Source organism: Microplitis demolitor, chromosome 8, assembly GCF_026212275.2.
Source record: "Microplitis demolitor isolate Queensland-Clemson2020A chromosome 8, iyMicDemo2.1a, whole genome shotgun sequence".
NCBI classification, from domain to species: Eukaryota; Metazoa; Arthropoda; class Insecta; order Hymenoptera; family Braconidae; genus Microplitis; species Microplitis demolitor.
The window spans coordinates 8268661-8281701 of NC_068552.1; the positions used below are offsets into that span (position 1 = coordinate 8268661).

Below are 13041 nucleotides of genomic sequence, written 5' to 3' on the forward strand. Positions count from 1 at the left end.
TGAAATAACTCTTAATTAAATGATTATTAAATTATAATTGTTTGTTAATAGGACGTGGTTGTGGGGGAATAATTTATAATTATGTTGGTAGATTTACATCGCCAATGTATCCAAATAATTATCGTAACATAAGTACATGTGTTTGGGACATCAGTGTCCCTCGGGGTTTTAAAGTTGTTCTTGACTTTACAGTGTTCGACTTAGGTTTAAGCGATTGCTCGACTGATTATATTGATGTAGAAGATGCAGCACTATCAAGGAGATATTGCGCACGAGTAAGTTTATATTATTGCTAATTATTGAATTCTTCTATGAAAAAATAAATAAGTTTGAAGTTTCAATTCCAAAAGGAATGTTTTTATACTATTGCCGTTTGGCCCAACGACTGATGCATGGGTACATCAGTATAGTACATTACACACGAAAAAGAAGAGCAGGACCGTTTAATCCACGTGTTTAGTTATGTATTTGAGCCAAATACGAGGTTGTAAACACATGAATCGCCGCATCATTTTCCTTGGTGGTGTGCGTGTATACCGAAAAAACAAACGAGTGAGCTTCATAGACATAAGGTCACTGTTACGTCCAGAATGATGACTACAAGTTATTCAGTCCCTTAATTTTGAGTCAAAGCACTTAAGCTATTTACTCGGGTAACGGGAACCACGCTATTTAGTGTCGAGTATGTCAAAATACGAAAGTATGATGCACGAGGTGAATAGATATGTCTTATCACTAGATAAATGAACAATAATTGAACTTACAGTTGGTTTATCCAATATAATAAATTGTTAGGATAAAAAGTTTGGCTGAGCTGGAAACCAAATTGTTGTTGGTTAAAACTCGATTCGAAATAAATTGTTGTCAGGTGGCTTGATAGTTGGTTACGATTCTTGAATGTTGAGAATTGTTGTCCAACTCCATTTCAGAAAATCCTTCATTTATGCGAAAAAAAGGAAGTTAAAAATTTCTTTTTATCTAAAAATCAGTTCTATATCCAATATATGTATAGTATTTTTGTCAAGGTTACTCAATTGATATTTTCTCTAACTATTAGTATCTGAAAATTGCACAGAATCACCTACGAGAAATAATCAGTTAGACAATTTGCTAATTAGAACGTCTATGTGCTTCTGAATATGACAAAAATTGTTTAAATGTGAATAATAAAATTAAAAACAGCAATAATATTCAATGGAAATAATTTAATTATTTAAATTATTTGTACTATTGAATAAAAGAATTAAAATTCGAAATCATATTTATTTAATGTAATTCTATTTAAATTGTATAAATTCCGAATTTAATTTCCAATGACTCGAACAAAGAATTTAAAACTTTAATATTTAAGAGAATAAGATTATACGTAATCAAGATCTTGATAATTAATGGGCATAGAGGACCGATTTGCGGTGGTTTTTATAGGCACCGCGATAGGCAAGGGGTAGCTTGCGTGACCTAGGTTTGATATTGCTCGCTACCGAAAAATAGGATAGTAAACGAAATCTCTGGCAAATAGAACGAACAAAAAGATGATGTTACTAAGCAGAGTTGAAAAGCTGAGCTACTTGCGGGATATGGTGTAAGAAAAGGCGTACGTAACGATCTCGGGTAGGAACATCTAGAACAATGACAAATACTCAAGAAAAGACGATGTTAATTCCTATGGGGGGGGGGGGGGGCTGATTACACAGAAGTATATTGCACAGAAAGGTTATTGCGCAGAATCAATTTATACATGTAATTGTATCAATAGCTTCGTTCTTCAGATCACTAAGTAGTTCCCCAGGAAAAAATTTTTTCATGAAATTTTCTAAAATTTCATTAATGAAATTTCATGAAATTTTATGCTAAAAATGGCCTGATTAAATTTCATTAAAATTCATGAAATTTAACAAAATTTCATAAAAATTCATAAAGTTTTATAAAATTTTATGTTGAAAATGGCCTGATTAAATTTTATGAAAATTTATAAAATTTTACGAAATTTCATGAAATTCTACAATCACCATAAATTTAAAAAAAAAATTTTAGATTTTGAAAAAAAATTGCAATTAGATCTTACACATTGATGTAATGGATGAAGGCATTACTGAGACAAACTAATTATATTTTTTATTGACGAAAAAATCCTGGCAACTGCTGGGATCGAACCTACATCCTTTCGATTCGAAGTCCTTGTTGCTATCCACTGCGCTAAGCCACGATCGATAATGAATAGATAGTATATTTATCGAGATATAGTTGTAAACTTTCATACGAAAGTTGATAGAATTTTATAAGATTCCATGAAATTTTAAATAATTTTAGAGGAACTGATAATTCCATAATGAGATATATAGCATGTCAGGTTACAGATGCAATATGGGCGTATAAAATTTTTTTCTTTTTTTTCAGGAATTGATGTAATTACTTATAAGTATAGCAGACACAAAAAAATTTGATTTAAAAAATCAAATTTTGTTTATGCGCCTTTATGGCTCCCAGCGTTGGTACCGAGAGCCATGAGGGCGTATAAAAAAGATTGTTTTTCGGAAATCGACGTTTTCATAAAATTATATAAAATATTATCAAAATCTTACACATTTACAACCAAGATCCGAAGGAGTATTGTAAAAATTGTTTTTTTAATTTCTTAAATTTCTTAAAATTACATAAAATTATGTAGTTTATTAAACTAGTTCATAGCTATGAAATTGTAAAAATATTATTAAAAATTGATTAGAAACCAAGAGATAAATTTCGTAACATTTCGTGTAAGGCCAGAACTTCAATTATGTAAAATTACACTAAGATTTATAGAATTTTATAATATTTCATAATAGTTCCTAAAATTTCATGAAATTTTATAAAAATATCTAAAATTTTATGACACTAAATCCTTGGAATCTTGATAACAATTATCTAAAATTTTCTAAATTTTAATAAAATGTTGTTTAACTATATGAAGTTTTACAAAATTTTATAAAATTTCATAGAATAATCTAATGGTTTCTGATAAGATTTCATAAAGCTTTTTCAAATTTTATAAACTTTTATAAAATTTTACAAAAATATATAAAATTTCATACAAATAACTTCTTGGGATCTTAATAATATTTATAAAAACTTTATAAAATTATATATAAAGAAATTTGTAAAATTACATATATAGAATTTTGTTAAATTACATATAATCGCATAAAATTTGATAAAATTTCACCTAATTTCATTAGTATAATTTCATAAAATTTTGTGAAATCTTATAAAAAGTTTATAAAACTTCATAAAATTTCATGAAAAAATTTTTCTCCTGGGCTTGGAATCTTCATAGCACTTACGTAAAATTTTATGAATGTTTCTATAATTTTATAAAACTTTATGAAGTTTTACAAAAATTTATGAAATTATGCTGAACTTTATGAAATTTTACAAAAAAAAAGTTTCAGCCTCTTACGTAATTCCACAAAATTTTATGAAATGTTGCAAAAGTTTCTAAAATTTAATAGAATTATCTCCCTGTTTCTGGAAAAATTTCATAAGTTTTTCAAATTTTATAAACTTTTATAAAATTTTGTAAAACTTTGTAAAATTTCATAAAAATATATAAAATTTTATACCAATAACTCCTTGGGATCTCAATAACAATTATGAAAATTTCATAAATTGTTATAAAATTATTTATAATTCTATAAAATTTTATATAATTCGATAAAATTTTATTTAATCGTATAAAATTTTATGAAACTTAACAAAATTTCACAGAATTTCAACAAATTTCATTAGTATAATTTCATAAAATTTGACAAAATTTTGTGAACTCTCATCGAAGCTTAGAAAACTTCATGAAATTTCATAAAATTTCATGAAAAAATTTTGTTCCGGGGCCGTTCATGCACGCTTTTCATTCCATTGCAGCTTAAAAAACAAAAACTCATCGCTGCTGCTAGCAACCAGTTTATTGATTAATCATTGCGTTTTCTGTGCGCTTTAAATAAACATCTTAAGTTATCTTATCCTATCTATTTTACATTTCATCGATTTGTTTATTCATTTAATCATGAATAACAAACTTAAAAATAAGTGTGGGCTCTACTTGGAAAGTCTTGAAAAAAAATTTTTTAAATATCAAGATTTAATTACTATTGAGAAATCATTAAAAAAATTGGTCTATCGGTTGACCCTGCGGTCCAGCTCCAAAACTTTCTGCAGTTTTCGAGCTCTTTAAGCTCGGAAACATTGTTTTGAATACATTTCCGAGCTCTTCGAGCTCGAAAATACTGTTGCATGCTATCGTTTTAAGAAAAAACCCTTTTTAGCATTTCTTTCTCCCATAATTTCTTATAAACGAACTACCCGATTGAGATGGTTGAGGCGGCAATCGATGCGTATTATTAAGTTCTAGAGCTGATCAAATTTTGGAATTGATCGGATGAGTCGCTCCAAAGATAATCGAAGAAAACCGTATTTCACCATTACTTTCGCGATCGATTTCTCTCGAAGGATTAAACCGATTGAGATGGTTGAGGCCGCAATCGTCGCGTTTTATTGAATTCTTGTGCTGATTAGATTTTGGGATTGATTGGATGAGTCACTTCAAAGATAATCGAAGAAAACCGTTTTTCACCATTTCTTTCTCGATCGATTTCTCTCGAACGAATCAACCGATTGAGATGGTTGAGGCGGCAATTGACGCGTTTTTTTGAATTCATGTGCTGATTAGATTTTGGAATTGATCGATCGAGCCATTTCTGGAAAATTTGAAAAAAATTGAAGAAATTTTTTTTTTTTTGTTTTTCTTCCATATCTTAGAGTTTATTTGATCGATCGATTTGAAATTTTCAGAAAAGTTGACGGCCAACAAACTCTTTTGATTGCCACCTCAAACATGTTAATCGGTCAGTTCATTAAAAAGATTTTAAAAGTTTACATCCATACACACACACACGCACCCCCCCCCCCCCACATACACACACATACAGACACTTGGACATCCTTCTGAAAATAGTCTGAATAGCTTCCTGGGACTTCAAAACGTCGACATCTGATGAAAACTCGATTTTCGAAAATCGGGGTGAAAACAATAACTTCCCGAATTTTTGAAAATTAATAATCTTCTTAGCGGGAAGTTAAAAATCAAATGATTCCACTACTAGTGGATCTTCATCTGAAGGTAATTATCTATGTTTTATACATATTTTTTTATTTGGGCAACAAATATTTTATATATTTTGTTGTACCTTTTCCGACTGGGTTAAGATTTAAAATATAAGTGAAGTTAGATTTTAATTATCTATTCCTTCACTTTTTGCATCAGAAATTTGTTATTATTTTTTTTTATCTCCTGGTCGCTTATCTTAACCTAGCTCTTATATTGCTCTTGCAGACTCTGGTGATGACGATCATAGTCAGAGTCAATACTCTGATAATGATAACGAAATTGGTTCATCAAAGGATTCCAAGACGTCTGGCGAGTCTCTCGAGTCAGTGGGCTCTGAAGTTCCCAGTCTCAGTGAACCGATCTTAAAAATGTTCGGTACGGACAAACGTATCCTCAAAGACAAGGTTTACAATTTACATCCCTAACTCTCTGCATGCTGGAAAGAAATTGTTTCATCTGGATTGGGAAAGGATGAAAAAATTAGATTGGTTGACAGTTATCCCAATAGAGGGAATTGTACATTGTCAGCTTCTGCCCTTAACCCGGAACTGATTCCAATTCTCAACAAAACTGCTAAATCCCGTGATAAATACTTGACTCAAATCCAAGATTTATGCGGTCGTAGTATTGTCACTCTGGGACAAGCTATTACTAATATTTTCAATGATGACAATGATTCTGTCGATAAAAATGAGTTACTCCAACTCCTCTGTAACTCAAGCAGCCTAATGTGCGAGTCAATGTTTCAACTAGGCAAGTCAAGACGTTCGCAGATTTATTCTTGTGTTGATGACAAAAGAAAATCTATTCTCGAAGAGTCTGTCACCGACGAATTCTTTTTTGGCCAAGATCTTAGCAAACGCATTGAGAATTCTGTCGTCGTGGAGAAAACTGGCTTATCTATGAAGACCCAACATCACTCAAAAATTTCGAACTTTTTTTCTATACCTTAATTTTTGGGACTAGCGTATTAGTCGATTCAATTTTCTTTTTTGTTGACGAGTTAAAATACTTGAAGCTAAAAAAATAAAAATTTCCAGTGTTATTTAAATGGGAAAATCGAATTTTTCAATTAGCTAGGCCTGTAATCGACAGAATTTTTTTTCTTGTAAGAAAATTTTTTCTTTGTGTTGAACTATGAGTTCTTCTATGTGCACTTAAAAAAAATGTTGCTCCGGAATGACGCACCCTAATATGTATATATTTCTTATGTTTGTTTAATAATAAAAAAAAATTAATTTAAAAAATCTTTTTCATGTTAATTATTAATTTCTTGAAAAATAAAGTGTGTTTTTTATTAAGTATATACTAAATACGGTATTATGATAAATAGTCGATCGATTCGTCCGTTTAAAACTAATAATTTAAAGTAATTTTAATCGTCTATTTTTTCACAAATTGAAAACTGAAATACTTTTATGTAACCATTTTCCAAATAATTAACAATTAAAATACTTTTCATTATCCATTTTTAAAAAAATTAAAACAGTTTTAATTACTTATTTTTCAAACAATTAAAATAATTATAATTGCTCATTTTCCAAAAAATCAAGAATTCAAATACTTCAAGCTACCCATTTTTCAAAAAATTAAAAATTAAAATACTATTGAACTATACGTTTTTTCGAAAATGGTTAATTAAAATACTTTTCATTAACCATTTTTTTTTAGTAAAAGTTAAAATGACTCTTATTTCCCATTTTCACAAAAATTAATATTCCAAATGAATTCAACTATTAATTTTTTTAATACTAATAATTGTATTTTTTTAATCAAATAATTTGCAACCCTGCTCTCATTTTATTCATGACAAAATAATCTATTCTCTTCATTTACTTAATAACAATTTATCGCAATTCTCTAACGTTTTTACCATTCTAATTCAATTAATTTAGAAATTTTATTCATATTGATGTTAAAATTAGTTTATAATAATTTTTGTGACTAGAATTACGTTTATAAATTGACTAGAAAATTCAGCCAGTGGGTTGGCGTCACTAGGGCCTGAATTTGTGGACTAATTCGAATAATTTATTTATCGGATAATTAATTCGGCGAATGGAATAAATTTAGGCCTGCATTACATTAATACCGAGACACGTACAGAATGACAGGACTGAAAGTTAGACGCAATCGAACTTTCTAGAACATTGCACGAGAAACTACACGTAATTGTAACGGCCGACGGGTTCGAGACTTCTAGTTAATACGCGAGACGAAATGAATTTATAAGCAACAACTTACAATTAATTCGGGCAATTAATAATTTAATCCGGGGCCTTAATTAATTGCAATTTATCTTGATACCTAAGGGTACCTTTATTAAGATAATTTCAGTTATACGCTATTTTAATTATTTGTCGAGTTATTCAAAGTAGAATTTAACTATATAGTCGTATGTGTTAGAGCGAGATGATGATAGTGATGAGTCATGCGGCACGCCTTAGAATGAAGCTTCTAGATCCAGCTCAGTATTATTAGATGAACCTTATTTTAGATTGATAATTACGGATTGTTAATTAGGTTTAAGGTATAGGTGTTTACTGCTTATTAATCCTATCGTTATTATCTTTCGATTGATTATAGTCATTTCCTTCTACCGTTATTGGTTTAAATGTTATACCTATTTTAAATTATTATGGGATAGTTATAAAATGATGAGGAATTATTATCGGTTCGATTAGATAAGGTACGCTATCAGATTATAATGATATTTTTAGATTTTCGGTATTTTAATGATTTATCGAGTTATTCAAAGTAGAATTTGGATATATAGTCGTGTTAGAAAAAGAAATGACAAAATACGTCTCGTGGCACGTCATAAGAAGAATGCGGCAAGACAGGGAGTAGTAAATTCTATTAGTGGAAGAAGGAGATGCGATCCCATGCTATTAGATGGGCTTATCTTAAATTGTTAATCATGGAATGTCCGTTGAGATTAAGGTTTAAGTGTTTAACAATTAATAATCTACTTTTCCTTATCTATCCATTGTTTATGGCTATTTATCCCTATCGCTAGTGGATTAGAAGTTATGCCTGTTTTTAATTTTAAATATTTAATAATTTTGCATTATTATTAATCTCATCGGTAATGGGACACCAGTGAATCATTACGGTAATATCGGTTAATCATGATTTTATTTGATTGTTGATATATGAGTTGTCATCTAATCTCGAATTTTATTTTTCTTTATCTACAGATAGATTATAATTGACTCTTGTTGTTATTGGTAGGTGGCTATGAAATTAATTATTCCCTGTAGGATGTTAAGAAATTATTACTATGATTATCTACTCCGTCATGGTATGTTATGGTTGTCCAATGTTATGTAGCTAGATAATTGTTATCTTATTTATTTTTGTATCAATAGGTTGGGATATTGCGTCTCAAGTTAATATTTGTTTTACTAATAAGCTTCTTGGGTTATGGTGTAAAAGTGACTGTTGTGTATTGAGAGTTATTTATGATTTTATTTACTGTTAACTGTGTCAATCATAGATTTTATTACCTTGTTTTTTTTAATAATTATCAGTTTGTTTTATAGTTTATTTTAAATTTTAAATGAATTTCGATGTTATTTGGGCTAGTAGATACTAGAAACGAATGCGGAGGGACTAAGTGAATTGATAGTTTAATGTAAAGTCAATGATGCATAGATGTCAAGGTTATCGGGGTGGTGACACTTAACTTCATAAAGAAAAATAGACGACCGTCGCGCGGCATTATTGAAAAGTGGTACTGTATGGGTTGCAAGCATTAGGGAGCATATTATGGTTTAATTGATTGCTCAATTTATTAGTTAGTTTATTTTTTCTTCATAAGCAATAAAAAGGGAAATTTTGATATTCCTTGTCTACATCAACAAGTTCTGACTACTCATCTGACCTTTGATATGTTTAGTTTTTAGTTTATAAGAATTTTTTTTTATTTATTTAATTATACGTCATTTCCGTATTCTTACATGCTACGCTGTAACAGTCAAAATGGAAGTGAAACTTTTTTATAGATAATCTGGTCGAAATAAATAAATAAATTAATGAAAATATTAGACTGGGCCAAAAAAACCGACTATTTTTTTTTTTTTAAAGTATATTGGAAATATTATTTGGAATGACAATAAAAAATGTCTATCGGTTGACCCTGCAAGCCAGCCCCAGAACTTTCTGCTGTTTTCGAACCCCCTGAGCTCGAAAACATTATCATGAACATATTTTCGAGCTCTTTGAGCTCTAAAATACTTTTGTATGCCATTCTTTTGAAAAAAAAAAAAAAAAACGTTTTTTACCATTTATTTCTCCAACGATATCTCTCGAACGAATTGACCGATTAAGACAGTTATGCTGGTAATCGACGCGTTTTATGAAGTTCCAGAGCTGACCAGATTTTGGAATTGATTTATATAATCGTTTTTGAGAAATTTCCAAAAAAAATTTTTATTTTTTCGACAACGGTTGCTCTGGAACGAAGGAGCCGATTTCAATGGTCGAGGTGGCATTTGACGAGGCTAATAAAGTTTTAGAGCTTATGAGATTTTTGAATCCATCGAGCACATTACAAGTTTTCGGAAAATAACTTATTTGAAGAAGTTTCATTTTCGGAATATCTCCAAACGCAAATCACTGATCAAGCTCAATTCTTAATAGTGTAGGAATGAACAATTAGCGTTTAATACCACCTTGTAGATCAAAATCATTTCATCCGTTCAAAAGTTACAGAATATTTACATTCGTACGTTTGTAGACATACACATATATTTACTCGGACATTATCTTGAAATTATCCAGAATAACTCCCTTGAACGTCAAAACGTCAGGGAAGTTGAAAACTACAGCAAAAATTTGACCCCTTTATATTAATATAAAGAGGTCTATCATCGCAATTCTTGATTTTTTTTTTTTTTACTGAATGGGTTCTTGTCTTATAACTCCCAAGTCATCGAGATGAACGAGACTGACTATATTACATTTCTTAAAGAAGATTCAATGCTCTACAAAAAAAGGTCTGATCAAATTTTTTTTTCATTCGAACAATAATGCCTTGAACATTGGTATAATTTTACAACTTTTTTTTTTTAAGTTCGAAATTTTGTAATCTATATAAAAATCAGTATTTGAAGAAAAGCTAATGAATATTCTTAAAGAAAACAGAATGCTCTACAAAATAAATCACTTAAAAATTTTTTCTAAATTCACTCCTTCAACAGTTATTCACGATTATTGAAATCGTTTGTTTGAAACTTAACCTTGAGTAACTTTTGAAGGAGTGAATTTAGGCAAAAATTGTTAATAGACTTTTTTGTAAAGCATTCAATTTCCTTCGAGAAATGTATCCAAGTCAATTTTGTTTACATCGATGGCTTGAGAGTTATGAGTCAAAGATCCCATTAGTAAAAAAAATCAAGAATTGCGATGATAGACCTCTTAATATTGATATTAAGGGTTCAAATTCTCACAATAATTATTTTTTGTCATCACAGATAATGTTTTGATAGAAAGAAAGAAACCTAGTACCCGATCAGGGAACTAGTGCTCGATCACTCGTGCATTTTTATATCTATATTTACTAAATTATACTAAATATAGATATACAAATGCATGGAGTGATCGGTAATAGTTCTTTTACTTTAAAGAGAGATTAATGAATATATATGTATATTAAGGCGTTTCAAAAAATAACAAATTTTTTTTTTTCTCGGAAACAGGTTCAAAAGTTTCATTTAAATATAAAAAGACACCTGTAAAAATTAGAGCTCGTAATATTAACATTAAGAGGTTCTGCATTGCACTTTTCTATTTTCCATAAGGATAACATGGAAACAATTTTTTTTGCGTCTTCTGATTTTTATAACAAGCTAACGATGGGCCATAGGAAAAATCTGAAGATATGATTTTGTAGAAAATTGAATGTTCTACAAAAAAAAGTCTCCTATCATTTTTTGATAAATCCATCTGTTCAAAAGTTATTGGAGCTTGAAATCAAATTCATAGTAAATTTTGAGATATTTTTACTTTTCCGGCGAAACTACTACTACTTTTCAGACTTATTGTTGTAATATTAAAGTAAAACTACTCTTGTGGGGGTAATCCATCTTTACTATGGATTAACCCTGCCTGGTCACACTAGTGATTCATTAAATATACTCTTTGTAATTTAGTTATAAGTCAGTCATTAAGAATACGCTCAGTTATATTGATCAAACAAGTTATCTTATCTCTCTACCTAAACACACTGTTTTCTTAATTCAATACTTTGAATCTGCAACAGGTTGTGGGCCCAGGACTCAAGTATAATTAGATATAATAATTAAGGTGTTTAATTTGAGCAGTTTACAAAAGGATAGAAATATTAATTCACGATGAACTCAGGAGATTACTCGCCTATCGGAATACAAAAATCAAATTCCAAGAATTATCAAGTGTAGAAATTCAAGATGGAATCTCTCCTAAAAGAAAAGGGTGTTTGGGACTCAATTGAAGGGGTAGCTCCCACAGGAGCAAGCGAGCTCACAGCATGGAACAAGATGGATCGCAGGGCTAAGTCAACTATCCGTTTGATGGTGGAGGACAGCCAAATAAGTATAATACGCGACCTAGAAATAGCTAAAGAAACATGGATCGCTTTGAAAAATCACCATGAGAAATTGTCACTAAATAATAAATCTGCAATTTTAAGACAATTCCAAGTTAAGTGAAAATGGCGATATGGAAATCCATATTAACACTATAAAAGAATTAGCCGACCGATTAAAAAACATGGGAAGAACTTTTGTCGAAGATTTAATAGTGGCTATTCTTTTATCAAGTCTACTTAAATCATACGATCCATTAATTACAGCTTTAGATTCCAGGCCTGATGAAGAGTTGACACTGGAACTAGTAACCAATAAATTAATAAACCACTACAGAAGAATGTCAGCTGATGATGGCATCGATAGAGAAAAAACTGCAGCATTAAGAGTAATTAAACATAAGTACGCAAGCAAATGGGATAATAAAAGAAGCAAACGTTTCTTCTGCAATCGGGAAGGACACATCAAAGCTAACTGTTTAAAATTCAAAAAATAGTTATAGAAAAATAACCAATACCAAGGAAAACCCTTTAGTGCACGTAAAGTGGGTGAAAAACATAATGACAGTGAAGACAACTGTAGTAGTAATGAATATTTACAAGAAACAGCCTACTGTGTTACTGATAAAGCTAATAAAAATTCATCAACCTGGTGTTTAGATTCCGGTGCTACTCGCCATATGACTCATGATATTACATTTTTCAAATCTTTAGACACAAGTTATAAAAACAAAGTGAAAGTAGCTAATCAAGAATCCTGTGATGTATATGGGATAGGTTCTGGTACAATAAAATGCATAACAAGTGCAGGTGTTGAAAAACTATTAAAATTAGAAAAAGTTTTATATGTTCCTAGTTTTGGTTCGGGTTTAGTGTCCATAAGAGCTTTGGATTGTGCTGAGTATAGTGTAGTAGTTAAAGGTAACAGAATGACATTTTTTCGAGGAAAAGAGGAAATTGCTACGTCAGATATAAGATATGAATTATATATTCTGAGAATGCCAGAAAGCGCCTCAGAGGTGACATCAACACACAACGACGGGTGTATACATCAATGGCATCAAAGACTCGGACACAGAAATATCAAAACAATACAAGAGCTTATTGATAAAGATTTAGCTTAAGGAATTAAAATTAATCCATGTGGAATTAAAATTTATCGTGAAAGTTGTATACGTGGAAAGCTGGCAAAAAATCCTTTCCCAAGGAATCAATAAGTAAGACAACTAAACCTCTTCAGCTAATACACACAGACCTGTGCGGCCCGATGCCGGTGGAAAGTGTCACAGGGAGAAAATACCTGTTAACACTTATCGATGACTTTATAACCGGG

General features: G+C 30.3%; 1 protein-coding gene across 2 annotated transcripts in view; it reads left to right on the forward strand.

Annotated features, from left to right (window-relative positions):
• LOC103577995 (cubilin-like) overlaps positions 1-13041 on the forward strand; it is a 318246-nt gene that overhangs the window by 265789 nt on the left and 39416 nt on the right. For both annotated transcript variants that reach the window (XM_053741631.1, XM_053741632.1), the window contains exon 46: positions 52-275. In XM_053741631.1, the coding sequence (XP_053597606.1) occupies positions 52-275 (224 nt within the window). The remainder of the gene's footprint in view (positions 1-51; positions 276-13041) is intronic.